The 19,725-nt window shown below is 40.6% G+C and overlaps 1 protein-coding gene across 1 annotated transcript in view; it reads right to left on the bottom strand.

Annotated features, from left to right (window-relative positions):
* dnah9 (dynein, axonemal, heavy chain 9) overlaps positions 1–19,725 on the bottom strand; it is a 160,630-nt gene that overhangs the window by 23,050 nt on the left and 117,855 nt on the right. Inside the window, exons 66-71 of the mRNA XM_062443156.1 lie at positions 19,374–19,514; positions 17,060–17,230; positions 16,754–16,876; positions 13,578–13,771; positions 10,006–10,154; positions 5,019–5,146 (exon numbers count right to left, since the gene is read on the bottom strand). Coding sequence (XP_062299140.1) covers positions 5,019–5,146; positions 10,006–10,154; positions 13,578–13,771; positions 16,754–16,876; positions 17,060–17,230; positions 19,374–19,514 — 906 coding nt within the window. The remainder of the gene's footprint in view (positions 1–5,018; positions 5,147–10,005; positions 10,155–13,577; positions 13,772–16,753; positions 16,877–17,059; positions 17,231–19,373; positions 19,515–19,725) is intronic.

The raw sequence follows: 19,725 nt of genomic DNA on the forward strand, positions 1-19,725 counted from the left end.
TCACTGTGACTTTGATGTGTCACCAAATTAAATGGTACATAGTGCTTGAAACCCATTTCCAGGTTGCTGACATTAAGCGACGGCTCTCTCTCTCTCCGGCGTAACTTCAGCCAGACTTTTCTGCATATTCATCTCTCGGTGCGGCACGGGGCAGCAGAGCCGACTTGTACTATCACACAAGCTCCGATGAGCTCAATTTTCCATCTCAACTGTCCTGACACTTACAGGATATCCTGTGAATGATAAGGAGTCAGCCAGGCCCCCCCTCCCCTCCCCTCCCCCCACACGTCTCACCATGCGGCACTGCCCATTCCCTAAATCTAATTACAGCACTAATAACTCCAGTCATTAATTCATAAGCCTCTTTACTTTCTCATTTCCCTTTGCTCTCCATATTTAATCTTCCTTATGATGGCTGAAGTTAGACGTCTTTCCGAACGACGGGACACGACGGGGAGGGGGGACGTCAATTTTTGGGAGAGACGTCAAAACGAAAGAAGGGGAAAAAAAAGAAAAAAGAGAGAGAGAGAGAAAAGTTGTTCACTGTGTGATAGAGTGAGTGAGTGAGAGTGAAGTCCAAGAGGAGCTGGAAAGCTGAGAAACGGATAAGTTAGTTTGGCTCGCAATGCCTTAGAGAATAATGAATGGTATACAAATTAAAAGTCTAAAAGTCAAGTGCTTTTTCACCAGGCTCGAGTACAACCCTTCCTCTTGGCATGTAAATAGTTTGGCAATAAAAAAACGGGAGCCAACAGAAGAAGTGAGAGACTGCCTCGGAACTTGTCACTGTAATGAAACCATTCATCCTCTGGCTGCAGGGGAGGGGAGGGAGGAACGGAGAGAGAAAGAAAGAAAGAAAGAAAAAGAGAGAGAGAGAGAGAGAGAGAGAGACGGACCGGCATGCCAACAGACAAACAAACAAGACAGAAGAGCAGCTTCTATTTTATGGCTTTTTAATTAACTTTCAGGTGCGACACTTTTTTTTTTGTTCCCTCAACGTCTTCTTGATAAGGGCCTTCCAGCTCCCGTGATGACTACGCTGATATTACATCAAAGAGTCACCTATTTACATAATAATATAAAGTCGAATCTAAAACCCATTAGAAGACACCGCTGGCAAGGTCTTTGAGGCATTGCTATCAAATACTACCTGAGGGAAAGCACAATGGCACATCCAATCTCAGGAGCCATCGGCTATTGTCTGATAGAGATTATGGCACAATCAACTGCCTGTCTCACACACACACACACACGCCAGCTCATACACAAACATATATAAACACATGCAGGCACACGCTCACAATCTTTGTCTACCGCACACACACAAAAAACACATTTATCAAGGAGCGGTGTTGAGGACAGCTGCTCAGCTGGGTTCCAGCAGTGAAGGAGGAGGAGGCCCAGCAGACTGACGTAGGAACACGGTGACAGGCAAACAGGACTGCTGACACACTGCAGGCGCTGACGGCAAGGCGCAGGACTGCCAGGTAGAAATTTAAAAATGAGGGGAAATAAATTCACAAATATGAAGGGTGTAGTTTGTGTCTCGTTGGTTTCGAAGGTCTTTATTTCTAATGCTTGACTAACAGCCTGTATTACATTCTGATTTTATTTCCCCTCAGCTCTGTGAAGCGTTTTCCCTTTTGTTTCCAGCAGCGGCGGACAGTTATTTTCTATGGAAGCTCAGAAAGAATAAAACACACTGTACACTGGATGTCCAACAGCAAACAGCATATAGTGTGTAGCTGGTGAACATAGTGAGAGACGAGTATTTTTTTCTCTTTCTTTTGACTTACATTTATTAAGTGGCCGGCAACACAGCTCTAAATGAATGGTGTTGTGTTGTGTCTGCTGTAGGGTGAATAAATGACTGTCACTCAAATGACTGAGTGTTGTGAGTGTAAGTGCAACAGCTTGCACCAAAGTGGCCAAAAAATTGCCTAATGTTGGTTTTATAATATATAGTACAGACTACCATAAGGCCATCATGACAAAATAAAAAAACTAGGACCGAATCATTTGTGCATTTTCTGATATGCTGCTCCTATTGTTAAAGGGTACATATAATTCTTTTGGTGATTATCTGTTATTTATATACTATTATGACATGTCATGTCAAAGGCCAGGGCTTCAATCTGCTTTTAATTGCTTCGTTTGTGACGTCAGCATGTTGTGCAAGCTCATAAATTACTGTCCAATCCTGAGCCTTTGTTGCTAAGGTTTTTATCCACTCGCATATTCCGCATCAGATTTCAGCTCAGACGTACAGATGAATTTGAGAAGCTGGCATTTAAAGGACAGGAAGTAAAACAGCCTGTTTCAGACATAGGCTGAACTGAGCTTTACTCAGTATGAGTTAATATGGATTTTGTGTGCAAAGATATAAACATATAAACCTGTAAATACACGTAAAATGTCCCCTTTAAGGTCTGAGAAGTTTTCAAGTTTCTAAATTACATTTACATTGACTACAAATGTTTTTTCAGTTTTGCATATTGGAGGAAACATAATTACTGTTTGCATCTATGTTCAATGGCAATGTTCTAGTTCGCAAAGGGTCCAACTGTCTACTGTAGTTGTCTACTTTCTAGTCCACATGCCAGTCTTTCTAGCACACAAAGGACTAGAACAAACACCAGGCTTTGTGTCCTGTAATGACTATTGTAAGGTTTACACTACTTTAACAGATTGGTAAAGGTTAGGAAGAGATAGTGGATGTAGGTGCCTCAACATGTCTGCAGATATGTTCAGTATCAACATTGTGATATTGTGACTGTGACATTTGTGACTTTAGAGATACGTTCACTAAAAAGTTTTATCATGTTGATAAAAACAATCCAGGAGGCACTATGTTTCTTTCTATTAGCTGGGAGACAGCGCTGACAGGAACTTTTGAAGGCTGACTGTAGGTAGGAGACAGGACCTGAATTATGGTCTCCTGTGTCAAAGACCTGATCCAACCATCCACAGCAATCTTATACCTAGGACATTTTGCAAAGGTATAGCAACGTCACCCTACTTCCTATTTAGCTGTTTACAGATAAGAACAATAAGTTAGATTGTCAGGAAAATGCCAACATTTCAAAGCGTGATGCTATCAAGGCTATCAATGTAAGAGGTAGACAGAACAACTGTAGATTAAAACAACATTAAACTGTCAGTAAAAGTGTCAGTCAGTAGATAAAATAGCATTATCAACCCTCAGTGTAGCTGAACTTCTTCATAAATCATCAAAAGGTCATAAAGGGTCATCCCTCCATCAATAATTAAAAAGGAATCTTGTCCAACTTTCGATGTAAGATTTGAAACAAAAGAGAAATGCATAAATAATTTAAATTTCCAAAGACTACCAAAGCTATCTTGCTCTTTCTTACAAAGTAAAGTGAAGAAGATTGTCTCTCTCGCTTTCTCTCCAGTCTGCACTTCTTTCTGCCACCGGCTGCAAATGGGGTGGCTTTAGCAGTAAATGTGTGAAGAGGCTGGCGAGTTTAGGCCACTCGATTCCCACTGCCAGCCCGATGTGGGATATTCAACTCCAATCTGCCCGATTGATTGCCTCTCCAATCCCCCCCCCCCACCCTCGCTCCTGTTTCCCAAAGGGGCTGCTTTCAAAGTTTCTGCATCTCTGTCTCCCAGGCCCATCTGAGCAGGGGCTGCTGTTCTGCAGTATAATTACCCGTCGGCAAAGGGGATCCTGCCATTGACCCGGCCCTCCGCTGATGGAGCCGAGCCTGGCAGCCCAGAGAGGAAAGGTGGACTGTGAGAAGAGTGGAGAGGGGGGGGAAGAGGATGAGGTGGATAGGTAGGAGGACAGCTGAGATGAGAAGGTGAGGAGGGGAAGGAGAGAATGGAGAGATAGCAGGTTAGCAGGGGGAAAAAGGTGGGAGGACGTGAGGATTGATAAGAGAGAAGATGCGGCGTGAGGAAAAACGATAAGACTAAAGTATCCAAGTTACGTGTTGGAATGAGAGGGTGGGAAATGAAATTGAAGAGGGAAGATGGAGCATTATATGAGCAGAAGATACTGTTAGTAAAAACAGAGAGATGAGAATATGACACCTCTTTCCTCCCCCTCCGATTCCCTCTCCCTCCCGGCCGGTGCCACGGGGGTGGCTCTCAGCGGGCAGACAAACAGACAGCCGATGATAAAGCGAGTGGGAGGTTCGTTGCCAGGGGGACAAGGCCTTTTTAAGCCTATCGATCGGGAGTCTTATGCAAAGGTAATTAAACAACTGCTAGTCTGTGCTATCCTGGGTCTGGAGCAGAGAGCGATGGTGTCCCCCCCCCCCCCCCCTTCATTTTACTTCTACCAGCTGTGTGAATTAAAAGAAAAGGGTGTCCCGCAGTGCCCGGTCTGCGGTTCATATCTGTCGATACTTCCCATTAGAATTCCGCCAAGGTTTCCACTTAAAATGCAAACGCCAGCCTTGCCCTCCAGATAAGAGGAGAACAGACACCGCGGCTGTATATATTGTATAATGCCGCAGCCCCCTTTCAGTAAGGAAATTTTCTGCAGAAAATTAAATTCGCTTTTCCGTGCGAGACCTGCGAGGAAAGCAAACACCCCCGTCGAGTATGCAATGAAAAACAATGTGATACTACGCCTCATTCAAAACAGGCGCAGATAAAGGAAATGCCAACTAAAGCCACTCCAGACTGGAAAATCTTTGACATAGATGAACCCTGTGTTCATGTTGTGAAATATATTTATAAACGAGTGTACGAACTATATTTAATGGTTTGGTAGATTTTGTGCGAGGTGGACGAAGTTTACAGCGAGAGCCAGAATGTTTCAACAATCTTACTCAAGTGTCATTTTATGCAATTCGTATTAGTGTTCAAACAACCTGAAATATAATTGGATTTACCCAGTATGATGGCGGAAACATTCCCATGAAAAGAAATTAGGTGGTATATTGGCTCACTAGGAATGATACTAAATTTGTGAGTGTAAAATACACAACAGTATTATTTCTGTATGATATACCTGTATGTGTCCATGCTTATACTGTACCTACCTGCAGTATGACCCAATGGCCGTTTTTAGCTGCCAAATCAAGAGTTTGTTCAGCTACGACCTCCTGACCCTGACCCAGAGACACATTGTGGAAGTTCTTGTTGTCAAATGTGTGACCCAGCTTCTTCCCTGAAAGGAAACACACAATTAACACTAACACAAAATACATTTCTCATTTATTGTTGAACTCAGAGACCTAGGTTGGCATTGTTCTATATTTATATTTCTACTACGATAAAACCAAAACCAGCAGTGTGTTCATCTCACAGTACTTCTCAGCTTCAAGCCTTTATTCCTCTTACTGAAAGCAACATTATTTAAAAACAGGTCATAAATATTTTCTAAACCAGCTGGGCACTCTAGAGTTCAGCCTGCATTAGGTAAAAAAGAGGAAATAGTGGAAATAGTGCATTTGTTGAGGATTGAATCATATTAAACAGATTGTGTGTGAGCTGGTAATGAATGTCACCCAGTGCTACGGTGTGGCTCACTGCTGGTTTTTTTTAATAGTTTTTGGACAAAAATGGAGCTCTACAGCACAGAAGAATAAGGTAAATCTGATAGTACTTGTTAGCAGGATCAATTTCTGTAAAATACAGAATGTCACCAGTGTAATCCTTGAAAGTTTAAGTGGGATTTCTGGAAATGTTCTTAGAGAGAGTTACAAGTAGGTTTGCCTACTGTCCCATATTAACCTGGACATTCTGTATATTAAGTTAAACTTGTTTGACATATATGGGACCTCCCTCTCCCTGTATACTGACCACTAATGTTCTCTGTAATCACCAGGGGGCGCTCTTACAGATTAGATATGATATGGATACAGCAGCAGCAGCAGCAGATCATGTGCTGGTCATGCCACTGGTGAGATCTGTCATCCAATCAAACATCCCGTCAATTACATCTATGTACAGTGTAATGTGCCAATTCCTTCCAAAAGAAAGTTGTTTGGTAAGTTTGGCATGTGCAAATATAAATAAAGCTGAGCTATCTCTTGACATCTGCAGCTGAAAAAGACAATCGCTGCAAATTAAAGCTTGTATGTGTAGTCATTTCTCGTTAAGTTCGATACTTTGTTTCATGACATAAATGTTATGAAGAAGATGCACTTGGGAAAAATGAAAACTGAAATGATTCCAGTGAATGTTTTGTGGGATCTTTTGGATGATCTGTCCCAGACTGTAGGCCATGTTTGCCTCAAAGGGAAATAGACATGATTCCAGTTTGCGTGAGATACTTTTAGATGGTTTCTGACGGAGTGCGCTGCAAGTTAATGAAGACCGTGATACATCAAGCTCTGATTGGACACATCACAGTCTATGCAGCAGATAATGCCGATGTCAACTTTAGAAAACACCACTCCGTTTAACAGTCATTGAGCAGTGCCAACAACTCCATTCTGAAAGCTAACTGCCAACCTCACACAGCTTATGACAAAGGTCCAAGCAGCAGCAGGACATTGTGAAGGTATACGACTATCATTGCATCCATTGACAATTGGTTTGATTTCTCACCTGAAAATGTAATTGTGAAACTGACACTGAACGGCTAATATGAGGAGCTCTTCTTCACTGACCTGGTGGCTGCCCTCACAATGACAGACAGTCAATAAGGACCAACTCTATGAAGAGTTTTGTGCCAGCTGGGAGGCAATCCAGAAAGCTGGACAAGATACCAACAAAATCCACCAGTGAGAAGTTGGTGGCAGTTTTCCAAAACACAGGGAAAGCCAACTTGATCAACATGTTCAGGATTGTCTCATTTGTCGTCGGTGTGCCAGGCTTAGATGCCTTTGTAGAGAGGATTTTCTCTCAGATGGTCAGACTGAAGAAGCAGATGCAGCACAGAGCTGATCAAAAATGAACTTCAAATATCTGTGAGCTGTGACTTGTCAAATATGGACTTTTCTCAGGCTGTGCAAAAGGATAAAGGACTGCTTGAATCAGTCAAATATCCATGGAAAAAGTAGATTTGGTGAGTCAGGCCCATCTTCTTTTACATTTGACATGTTTGTTTGTTTGCTGCAAAGGTCCAAACTGTGATTTCTTTGATCATTTATTTTGAGGTGTATTTACAGAGGCTTTAGCCTCCTAAAATACTGTTGAGTAGGTGAGCACTGATGAGCACATTGCTGATGAGTGGTATGAGTAACAGGTGTATCATAGTTCTGTGGTTTTGTGATTAGCATTTTGTTTACTGTGTTTATTATGTAGTTTTGTATGTTCATTGATAGACTTATATTTGTCCAAATAGGTTTCATGATGAGCCAAACCACATTTTAAAAAAACATTATTATCGTAGCCTACAATTATAAGACAGAAAAAGTTTAAGCAAAACATTGGCAGCAAATATATTCCTTTTCTGTAAATGTGCAAAGATTATTATGAGCTCTAAAAAAAACTAAATTGAGTAAGAAATATATATGGTTTCATTTTGTGATTTCAGTTTGGATGGCAAGGGTTACGCAGCAGTATTAACTGCTACATTAGGTTCAATTTATCTATAATTCAGTTTCTAATTATTAGAGCTATAAGTCTAATTAGAGCTATAGACTAAATGGCCTTTCCAATTGAATAACAATGTGAATATACAGTGTTCATACTACCATTGCACCGTACACCAGACAAAATGTGGTGTGCCAGGGCAAAAGGTGGACAAAAGGTATAGTGAGAAAGTTGGTAATCCTAGTTACAAGGGAAGATCAATGTTCATTTTATGTCTGTGGGTTCAATAGAGAGGTAGCTCTTGTTTAGTCTAGCTGAGTACAAAGTCTATAGACAGCAGGAAACAGCCAGGCTACGGTGACCAGGCGTCCTGGTTTGTCTGGGATTGTCCTGGTTTGAAGTTGGTTGTCCCGAGTCCTGACAAATACCTGTGAAACATTAAAATATCCCAGTTTTCAACATTCACTAACACGTATGGCAGCTTCATCACAGGACTTTGAGGGACTCCCTAAAGCCCATGTTCTAAACCAACTTGGTCAAAATGATTCTAGTGTTCAAAGCTTAGCGAAACATTTGATACTAAAAGGTAGTTAGTGAATCACCAGGTTTACTGAGTTTGCTGAGTGTCACTGAAGGAATCGGTTATCTATTTGACAGGTTAGCAGCACTAGTGTGCTATACAGTATGTTACTTTCTAGTTCAAATCTCTGTTGTAGATAGGTAGTTATTGAGCTATTGTCCTCATGAACAATGCTTTCATGGGCTTAGATTTGTACTGATGGAAATTGCTAAAATTGCTCTAAGCAGCAATATATTGACATTACTATTGATCTATAAAGAGGAAGAAACAGTGCCATAACATCATGATGTTATGAACAATTACTTTCTGGTGTATAGAATGTACTGATTTGTTTGAACAGCGATGTGATACCTTATCTTAGAAAAGAGCCGCCTACACAGTCAGTGATCCTGATTCTTTGAATGGAACTGAACAAAACGATTCCAATCAGCTAAATTTCCACCTCTAGTGAAGGAGACACCACACTATTAACCGCCAGACATGAAACTGATATTGATCTTTTCACCCGACCCTCAGTAAGACATTAAAAACGTTAATCTAAGCAGAAGGTCAATCGCTTCAACCTTACCTGCCCACCTCGAGACTGCCCATTGAGATTTCGCTCAAAAACAATACAATTATTGCTGTCTGTTTCATTAAAACTCCAACCTGCAACCGGGCAGATAGTGAGGTTTTGTCTCGGGGATATTAGTCCCCTGCAGAGCACACAAAATCACATCGTCAATCTAATGAAAGTCTAATTGAAGCCTAATAACAATGAGAAACCCAACAGTCACAGCTATAATGGAAAAGTACCTCTCTCTGGTTTTGGAGTAATGTAGCTGCAGCTCCTCCATCACCAGGCTCTCTCTACAGCAGCAGCAGCCAACAATAACTTTTAGCTTTGAAGTGATTGACTGAACTCAGAGTGAGAGTGTTGATTATCAATAATCACACCCCTTACAGGCAGTTCCAGTAGGAGGTCTGCCTCTTACAATAGTATGAGAGGATGGTGGATTCCACATAGGGTCAAAGGTGTGTTTGCTGCAGATCTATAGGTGATTTAACCTCCTGGTGCTTGTCTCAGATCCAAGTAGCACAAAAAAGAGGCATCTAAAAATACTCAAATTCTAGTAGGACACTATGCATCAACTGCTGTATCTGTTTGTCACATTTAAATGAATCTATGGTGAATCTATGTAAGATTAAGAGTGACTTTCAGGCAGAAACTCAAAAAATCAATCAAAAACAGTACATTAATCAACATGATAAATGACCTTTGAAAATGTATGGGGTTGGACTCGGTTACAGTAGAAACACTGTGGAAATCTCTTTGTTCCGGTAAAGTGATACAATCCCTGCAATCTGAATATTTCATAGAGCTGACATCAAATACCCACCGACTGAATTATTTGGCAGCAGATTCAAAAAGTGGCAGGCTGTGATGGTGCTCTGTTCCAGGTCAATACAAAAGCTCAGACTTAGGGTGTACATTGGTTGAAAAGGGGAAAAGAAAAAAAAAAAAAAAATCAAAACAGCACGTCCTGCCACGATCCACATTATTCATACAGGAATGTAAAGTAACTCTAAAACCAATGACATTTACTTTCTGCTGCCCCGAATACACCAGTGGTGTCTTCTCATATATTTGTGACCTTTAGTATAATGCCTTCAATCTACCAAGAGCCTGTTGTGCATTTCCTTCGATGATATCACAGCAGAGACACATGGCAGATGTGTTTGGATGACTGCTGTTCTGACTGATAATCCTGTGCGGTAGGAATCAAAGTGGAAATCATGTATGCAGGTATGTCAGCACTTGACTTCAATAGGTTATTCCATAGAGAAAAAAAAATTCCCACATTCCCACGACATGCAGAAATGACAGATAAATTGGCAATATGTATGCTCTGATAAAAAGCCCAGAACACACTTTGAGGATGAATTTTATGGCTTATTAAAGATAAAACAAGCAAGAGTATTACCATGTTTCTCCACATCCTTCAAAGGGTCAACTCCAGGAGAGAGGATGAAGAACATGGGCGTAGCTGGACCCGACTCTTCAAAGGAGACAGCAAAGTCCAGTGATCTGCCAATCACGTACTTGCTCCCCAGTTTCTCCTCTACAAAGTCTCTGCGGGGAGAGAAGGACTCAGTTCTCCTCAACACTTTTTTATTATCTTTGACGGACAAGCTGGACAACTTGAAAAATTGGAATCTTCTGTAGTACATTGCGTGATATAGACAGCTGCTTATAGAAAAAGTCTAGTCACGACTGCATGCAAGCAGCTCTTTTCAGCCTCTCTGGATTAAACCCTTTGGTTTTTCAAACATCATGATCTGTTCTCTATAACCAATCTAAACCTTTACTCATATAAATAGAGATATGACACATACTGTATAGATTGGACTTGATGGTTCTTTTGGCAAAGCTCACATGAATGTTGTTTTGCAGGATCATTTTAAAATTACACCATCTTAAATGATTTTACTAGCAGATATGATTGCTGTTGATAACAAGATCAATACATTGCTTCTATTATGTATGACTCATACTGCAAATATGCAGGTGAATTGTATGAGTCAAAGCAAGAAGCCTTTATCACATTATGTAATAGGGCTCTTTAGATTTGTCATCAAGACCCCATTTCCACACCTGGTATTATATAATATAAGCATTCTCATTATCTGAAATATGCAAACGAGTTAGGCAGAGCTGGTGGACAAACATGCCAGGTTGAGGGAAGCGATGCAGTACTTTCGAGGAACTACTACAGTGTGCAAGGTGATGGTGGATTGTATCTATCAATTGTGCATACATTGGTGTTGATTCTCCAGAGTCTGCATATAATCCCCCTCACATGCACTCTCTTTGATAAGATAATATTAATCTTTTCTGCAGATCTTTTTTTTTTTGCAGACTTTAATGTGGTAATTTCTCTGGGACTCTTCCACGGAGCCTTCCATATTGTACCGCCATGTTTCTACAGTAGCCCAGAAGGACAAAACAAATACTGGTTCTAGAGAGGGTCTTTTCGTGAGTTTCATGGCCACACATGCTTGGAAGGGGAAGGTGAGGGGCGGGTATTCAGTTGGTTGCAATCAGTAACATCGCCACTAGATGTCACTAAATCCTACACACTGTACCTTTAAATTATCTTGTAAAGGTCAGTACTTAGCCTGCTGAGATTCCATTAATTATGAATCATTAATATTAACAGCAAGGCCTTGGGTTATTACACTTACATATAGGAGCCTTCTACCTACAAGGACTTTGCTCACACATGCTGCCTTGGCATCTTTGCCCTCACTGAATCTCTCTTAATCAGAGAGTTTCAGAATTTAAAATACATTTGAATGGTAACAATACTGTTGCATTGACAGACAATCAAAAGGAGGTGGAAAATTAAACTATGTCGGCCCGGCCTGTCATGTTGCTACACTACCAAAGAGTTTTGAATGTATTGTTCTGTCCATCTGCCCTGAAGATAGTGACCATTTCACAGTTATTAGAATCTACTGTCTCGCATCCAACCAGAAGAACTTTACTTAGGGTTTAGTCTACATCTGTTCATTTCTAATTTTATATGACCAAACAAATCAAATCCTTTTTAAATCAACCATGATAGATCTTAATAATATAGCAAACAATCCACTTTAATACCCCACTAATGCAATGACATCAGCAATCATTGCCTAATGGATGTGTTAGAAATACTCAAAACCTCCAGACTACAACCAATCCTTGCATGATAAAAAAGAGGAATTTTAAACAATTTAATGAGCTAATGCGTGATCTTTATCACTCTGACCTTGTAAAATTTCTCCAACCTACCTTTTAAAGATTTTAACACAATTTTTAACAACATACTTAATAAACATGCTCCCTTTAAAAAATTTAGAGTAAAACATTTATCTAATACCTGGTTCTCCCTAAAAGTTTCCAAAGCTCTTATTGACAGAGATGCTGCTTGGAATACAGCCAAAACTACCAATCATGTGAATGGCTGGCACAAATTCAGGCACCAACGGAATAACTGTGTCAGACTTCATGAAAAAGCCACATCTGACTTCAAGTTGTCCACCACAAGGGTCCATTCTTGGTCATCTTTTATGGCTATGTATAAACAATATCATCTCTTCCACCCCAAATTGTTACGTACATACGTACATTTTTTTTATGCAGATGACACTATTTTCTATGCCACTGGCCTTTCTCTTAATCTGGCCATTGCAAATCTACAGTACTGTCTGCTTTTGATAGATTTCTCACTTCTCCCATCAAACATAGGCTTGTTTTAAATTCTGGCGCAACTAAATGTATGCTATTCTCTAGGTTACTTAAGAATATCCAGTCTACTGCTCATATCTAAACCCTTCAGGGTTCTGAAATTGAAACTGTTGAATATTATAAGTACTTGGCTGGATACCATGCTCACTTTTAAGACTCATGTAAAACATCTATCAAACAAACTAAAGGTCAAAATTTAATTTTGCATAGAAATAAGTCATGATTCTCTTCTGCTAGTCGAAAGACCACTGTATAATCTACAATCCGCTAAACGCCTGATTATACTGTATATATCAGGCATGTCCAAAGTATTCCATAAAGGGCTGTGTGCCTGCAGGTTTTTGTTCCAACCAATCAAGAGCACACAATTCAACCAATCAACTGTCTGAAGACTGAGATCAGTTGATTAAATGAATGATGAGGCTGTACTGCAAAAACTGCCCAGATATCTCTGCTCTCTTGTTAAATTTAAATACAGTATCTATAATGTCAGGTCTCAGGACATTTTTGTTCATACAGGACTCGGAAAAAGTGGTCGCAATCACACTTGTAATTACTTTTCTTAATTTATCCATGTTTAAACTGAATGTTTATTTTTGTACACAGGTCCTTCTTGAAAAAGAGATCCCTGTTTCACAGCGAGACTACCTGTACAAATAAAGGATTACATAAATAAATAGAAATCACTTCCCCCTCACCTTGCATCAACAGCTTTGTCCACCAGCTCTGCCTTTCTTATTTTCATATTACAGATAATAAGAATGCTTATTAATACCAGATTAAATGGAAAGGTTCCATCAGTCCAGCAATCCATAGAGGCTCCCTGAGAGTCGCTGGAAACAATCAACTTCTGGTCATTTGGGGGCAATAGGTTATGAACAAAACATTTACATTTTATCAGCCTGGTGTTTTTCGAAATGTCTGATAAAATAACCAGATTAAGATAGCATGTTAATGCCAGGCGAAAATGTGTTCCAATTTTCATTCACTGACATTTCTAGACAGAGGGAGAGGGCTTTTTTCCCCCTACCGTCTTCTTCAATAAATGAGGCTTATTGATTGTAACTGCAAAGCCGTGTAATTGAAGATACTTCTAGGCAACAGACAGACACAGAGGCAGCCGGTGGTAAGCTCAGTGCCCTGTCAACTCAAAATATAAGCCAAAGGTTAAGCTGTTTAACCCTTACCCTTTCACCAAACAGCACTGGTCAGTAAAATCCTTCACAGATCACAGAGCAAAGGGCAAACGATGATTCCACCACTCACCTGACGGCGTACGTCATGCGGTCAGGCCTCAGGGCCCTCATCATGCACAGCCTCTGGAGTGAGGTCTTGTTCTTCCACTCCTGCGGGAATTTCTCTTTCTCTGGACACTCAGACTCTGCAAACTTCTTCCAGCGTTTGGCAGAGCCCTCGATGTCTCGGTCCAGGTTCCTGAACTCTTCCATGGAGCATAGAGACTGGTGGTTGGGGAAAGAAAAGTACAGAAAAGCTAGTATATATATTTTTTAAGTTCTGCTACTCTGTGATCAGTGATGCACATTACAGATTTTGACCACTCCAGAAACATTTTTACAATACACAGCAAAATGACTAACTTTGTTTGCAGAAGTTTTGGGGAGAAAAAAAAAACAGACAGGAGTGCTTATCTTTCCTCATGCCTATATAAATAATATTTGTTCAAAAGGAAATGCTGAGTAAACACGATCTTTTTCATAACGGGACGGGGGGTAGGGGAGGACTGAATATGCATCCGCTGCAGAACCAGTAGGGGCTTCATTGTGATGCCCCTGCTGACAGACACCTTATCTCATCTGTGGAAAGCAGCAGTGTCACGCAGTGCAGCCTGGAGCAGGTACGCTCCCTGACGAGCCGGCGGACAGACAAACAGACACATGCAGTGTGTGCGCTGTCAGCTGTGCGCACTGTGAGGAGCACCCTGATATATTCCCACAGCACACATATAGAGTATAAGGTGCTATGGGAAAAAAAAATATCCAAGTGAATCAATGAAATCTGCTTTTGTAATGCTCACTAGTTGGCATTAAACAGAAAGGCAAATTGAGATGAAGTCACTTCAACTCAGTTTGTTTAATTACCACAGGCAGTTGGCAACCTCTCAGCACCAGCGAGGGGAGAATACACCGGGTCTCCAGGGATTCCTGCTCTGCTAATATCATCAAGAGGGCCAAGCAATCAGAGGATCTTATCCTGCTTTAAAGCTTTCCAACTGATTATGTTTCCAACTGAGATAAGGAAATCAAGTGACAGAATTTGATTAGCATGGCCTTAAACATCCACGGTACGTTTAGTAGTGCAGTTGAGGAACGTCCGTCTCCTAACTCTCAGAGGGGTTTAGGTTAAGTTAATATTCTAGGCGGTACAGATTGAAAAATTCATGAGTAAGAGAGGTTAGAAAAACATTCTGCCGCTAGGGTTTAGTTTGCTGCTAAACTGATCTGACAAGAGAGAGAACCTCTGCTGCTTGACGTCCACGGGGCTGCATTGCCAGACGTCTGTTCTTTAAGAGAAGCTATGCAGAGTTCGTTCTAGTGCCCTCCAATGCTGAAGCGGAACGGGGTCACAGAGCACAGCAGGGCCCCCCAGAGAATCACATGCTGTCAAGACTGGAGGTTTTGGGTGAAACGGAGAAAACACACTTCAATTACGCCGCCGCCTCTTTAAGTACGTTTCCACTTTAATGCGGAGTTGTTGCTGGGAGACTAGGCGGCACAAATTGCATCATAGGAAGCAACTCCAAACGCTGTGTAAAGCACCTAAGTGCTAAAATAACTTTATGGAAATTGTGGGTTTCACTCATACCTCTCAAACATGACAGGCTGCAGGAAAACTTTGTTTGGAAAGACACAGCAGTCAATTAATTTTTTTACCGCTCCAGACTATTTTTCATGATTTCAACATAAAAGCGGCCTCCCATGGTGGGATTTAAAAAATGGAGCTGATCTACAATTTAACACTCTTCATGCATCTTTTTAATACTTCTGTATGATTCTCAAAAGGACTCTTTATTAAATAATGTGCTATTTTGGACGGTAGAGGAAACTTTATGTTTGCATAAGTATGCAATTTTGTACTGATCTTGGCAAGAAATTGTAAATTTTGTTGTGATGTTTTGGTAAGGAAATAACGTTCAGTCAGTCACACCAAGCAAACTCACAGTGCATGGATTATTATGTGAATATAGAATATGGACAACATTTGGAGCTTTGACCTTGTTTCTCCCTAAAAGGAAGCAGAAAACTAAAACAATAACGTCCCACCTGGGGATGCTAACTCACATTGAATAGGTTATTATGTGTACAGCACTGATTCTTCACATCTAGGCTCTGACCTTGTCACTCCCAAAAAGGAAGCCCCAAGGTCAGCAAAATAGGTAGTAGAGGTTGACGATAATAATTCCCCTCCTAAGTGAAGGTAGATTCAGAGCTTACAGGTGGATGCTAGGGGTGGAGATGGGGGCTTATGACATAGTATATGAACAACAATGTGAGCAAGTGATAACCTAGCTTTCAGATGAGTGATGTGACAGCAAGCTGGGTAGCAAAGGAGTGAGAACAGCACTGATAACTTGAAGAACACTATGTTGAAAAGGTTGTGTTGGATATACAGACATATAACCAACATAAAGTGTGTTAGTAAGGTGTTAGGCCACCAGAACAGCTTAATTGCTCCTTGGCATTGATTCTACAGTCTCTGAACTCTACTGGAGGGATGAACACCATTCTTCTAAAAGATATTCCCTCATTGGGTGTTTTAATGGTGGTCCAAAATCTCCCAAAGGTGTTCAACTGGGTTGAGATGTGGTGACTGTGAAGGCCACAGCATATGATTCACATCATTTTCATACTCATCACACCATTCAATGACCCCTTGTATCCTTTGGATGGGGGCATTGTCATCCTGGAGGAGACCACTCCCATCAGGATAGAAATGTTACGTTATAGGATAAAGATGATCATTCAGAACAGCTTTGTATTGATTTGTGGTGACCTTTCACTCTAATGGCACAAGCAGACCCAAACCATACCAGCAAAATGCCCACACGGCATAAAAGAGCCACCAGATCCCCATTGTAGGGGTCAAGCATTCAGACCTGTACCAGTTTTTCCTTTAATTAGTCACATGTCTGTATGTTGCAGTAAGAAGAGTACATAATGAGCTACCTTACAGACTTTGCTCAACTAAGACATTCTATTTAGATCAGAGAAAAGTATCAAATCTTCACATTTTGAAAGTATATAATATATTTAAATTTTTCCTTGATACCTGATATTACATCATGTTTCCAACATCACCAGTTTCTGCTTTGGCCACGCTCTGTTTGTACCACTTTGAATGTGAGAACAAGAATTCTGCTACTTTCTGTTTTCACTCCATTTCAGTAACATCAACAACACAACCATCTCCGCCTGCCTCTGTACCTTGATCCCTCCCCAGGAGTGGTTGGATAGGAAATCCACTGGTGATGTTACACCTGGTTGGACAGGGTACCTCAGAAGAAAATCCAGCTCTGCAGGGTTTATTTCTTTATTCATCAGCAGGATCTAGAGACACAACAAACAGGAAAGAGTTTGAAATGTTGTATTTTTCAGCACAAACCGCGTTTCCTTTCCACTTGATTAGATCCGAACAGAGCCGTTGGTCTCAGGAGCGACTGATTCAATGGCGAAAGCTTGTTGTCAAAGACAAACCATGCAGAAGATGAAAACCGGGCTTCACTTCCCTACCTGGAAGGCGAGCTGAGCGATGTACGTGAGCTTGTCACATTCAAACAGGCCTCTGGTGGTGTACTGGAAAACTGAGGAGGTGATGCTGTCAATTAGGTTGGACACCCGTTGCTTCAGAGCCTCGTCCGGATCGGCCTTCAGAACCGCTTTCTGGAAGACCACACTGAAAGCCTGCAGATGCACAGGAGCGGGTACAACACTCAACACTTGCTCAGTATCTCACATCAGAGAGTTACAAGAGCACAAAGTGAATACTGCTGAAAACTTGAGTCACTTTCAACCAACTATAAACCCATACATTTGACGATATTACTCATTTAAATGGGTTTTGTTATTTTACATGGTTCATATTGACCTTCATTAAGTCAGTGTCATCAACCTCTGACATGATGGATAGGTTGCCGTTTGCTCTAAAGATGAACTGATCGATACTTCTTTGGCTGCTTATGAAAAGCCATCAGCTGTAATTGATTGAAATGCATTTTGAGTTCATACAAGTATGCATGAACACGTTAGGAGTGTCAAACCAAGAAGAATTTCAGTGCCACACTCTGGTATTCACTCATACATAATAGAACATAATGCTTTGGTAACATTGATCACAAGTAATGAATTTTAAAATGATGAAAAAGATTAGAAACTGACACATAATATCAGATCTTTGAAGCTTTAGTTGGAAATATCAGCAGTAGTATCAAGCTGCCAACTGTATGAAGTGTCAACATCTATTGTAGCATTTACATGATACTTCACTATGATACATACCTACTGTATTTATCAGATCATTTACTTTGCTTCAAATATATTTAACTATAACAATGAGCAGCAATGAATACAGTTAATACATAGAGTTAAAAGATCCTTTCTCTTTTGAGTAATGGAAAAGGGTAAAAATTATCATTTTCTATATGTGTCTTATTGTAAATAAATCTTAAACCAACAATGAACCCTAACGCTGAACTGATCCACAGAGCATAATTTCTTGTCCAATTACTATTAAAAAGTTACATTGGATCGGTCAGATGATATTATCGGCCGGTATTGACCTATCGCAGCTATATCTGTAATGTTAATGTTAAAACTGTAAAATATCTTACCTTTATTACATTTGAGGGATCATAACAAAAAAATGTGTATATCTATTTATTCTGTATATATAAGATTATCGGCCAATATATCAATATCTCCCTAATATCAGTATCGGCATCAGCCCCAAAAATCCGGTATCAGTCGGGCTCCATCATCGGGCTGGATCACGTGTTCCTTCACTACCAAAGACACTAATATGCAAACATAACCTAAAAACATGATAACATAACCCATCGACAAACATGAGCCACCCTACCTAAAGGATCTGATCAAACCACTATCATTATTATTATTATTATGAATGTAGATACTAAAGTTTATTGTGACTCATTCCCACATACATCAGTGGGGAGTGCCACAGACAGTGTAGGGAGATCGTAAAGAATTTAACTATAGACTATTGCATTGTTGGTTTTGGGCTTTTCATAGGATTTATTGATAATAAGAGCAGCATAGAATATAACTTACCATATCTTTTAAACTTGGGATGTTGTAAAGTGTGTCTGCACTTAAACTGTCCTTTAAATAGGCTGCTAAAAGACAAAGTGTAGCTTCATAGTCCATGAAATGATTTCAATAGATTTGACCTGTGACTGTTCTCAACAGTACAATTCACTTTCTAAAACATACTAGAAGCAATCCAAGCAGTGTAGGTATGAATACTAAACATCTAACTACTACTGAAAGGTGCAAGTTCAAGTCTAACTGTATTCATCTTTAGAAAAGTAGTAGAGTGGCTGTAAATCAAAACCTTATTAAGGGAAGATAATAATCATGATTATCATCTTCTCTCAGTGTTCTCGTGTCTTTTTTTGTCAATTTAGCCGAGTCACGCTTTGCTCTGAGCTGGTGTGAAGAACACATATTATAATGTGTTTCATTTCATTCACAAGGTCAAAGGTATGTAGACTCCGAATGTGTTTTCATTTGATTATGTTGGGAAATAACTTGGACCAGGGTAGCTACCTGCGGAGCCTGGAGTGATTGCAAACCATATCTCAGGCTGCCTCCTCTCAGTGCTCGCTGGCTGACAATATGAAAGACATTACGCTCTACATAACCACATTAGGGAGCCACAAACACAATAAAAGCAGGGCAAAGAGCATAAAACATGGTGAGCAAATGGAAGAAGGAGGGGGAGGAACAGAGGAGTGAGTGTAAAGAGGGGTCTCGCTGGGGGCCTGCGAGGCAGGGAGGAAACATGGCGGGTCAATAGAAAGGGTACCTTGAGAGAGAACTGGTACATGGGGTGGATTTTATTGAGGTCGTTCATTATGAAGTACAATAAGGAAGCCCGGGCTGCTGCTAGTCGGTAGTGCTCCCGAGCCTCATTGATTTTGGCCTCTGTCACCTTGGCTTCTTTTACCTACAGTAAAGACAGTGCAAACACAGACGGAATCACACACATAGAAACAAGCACGAAACCGCACAAATATGCAGACACTCAGGGTTCATCAATCAGCTAATGATGAAATTGTGCACCCTGCAATAAAACTCCCTCCAGTGAAGAGCTGAGATATTCCAATTTCACGGTTTTAGCCAAAATGTTCTCACAGCACGTGGAACACGCCAATTAT

The sequence above is a fragment of the Scomber scombrus genome, chromosome 21 (genome assembly GCF_963691925.1).
Source record: "Scomber scombrus chromosome 21, fScoSco1.1, whole genome shotgun sequence".
NCBI lineage: Eukaryota > Metazoa > Chordata > Actinopteri > Scombriformes > Scombridae > Scomber > Scomber scombrus.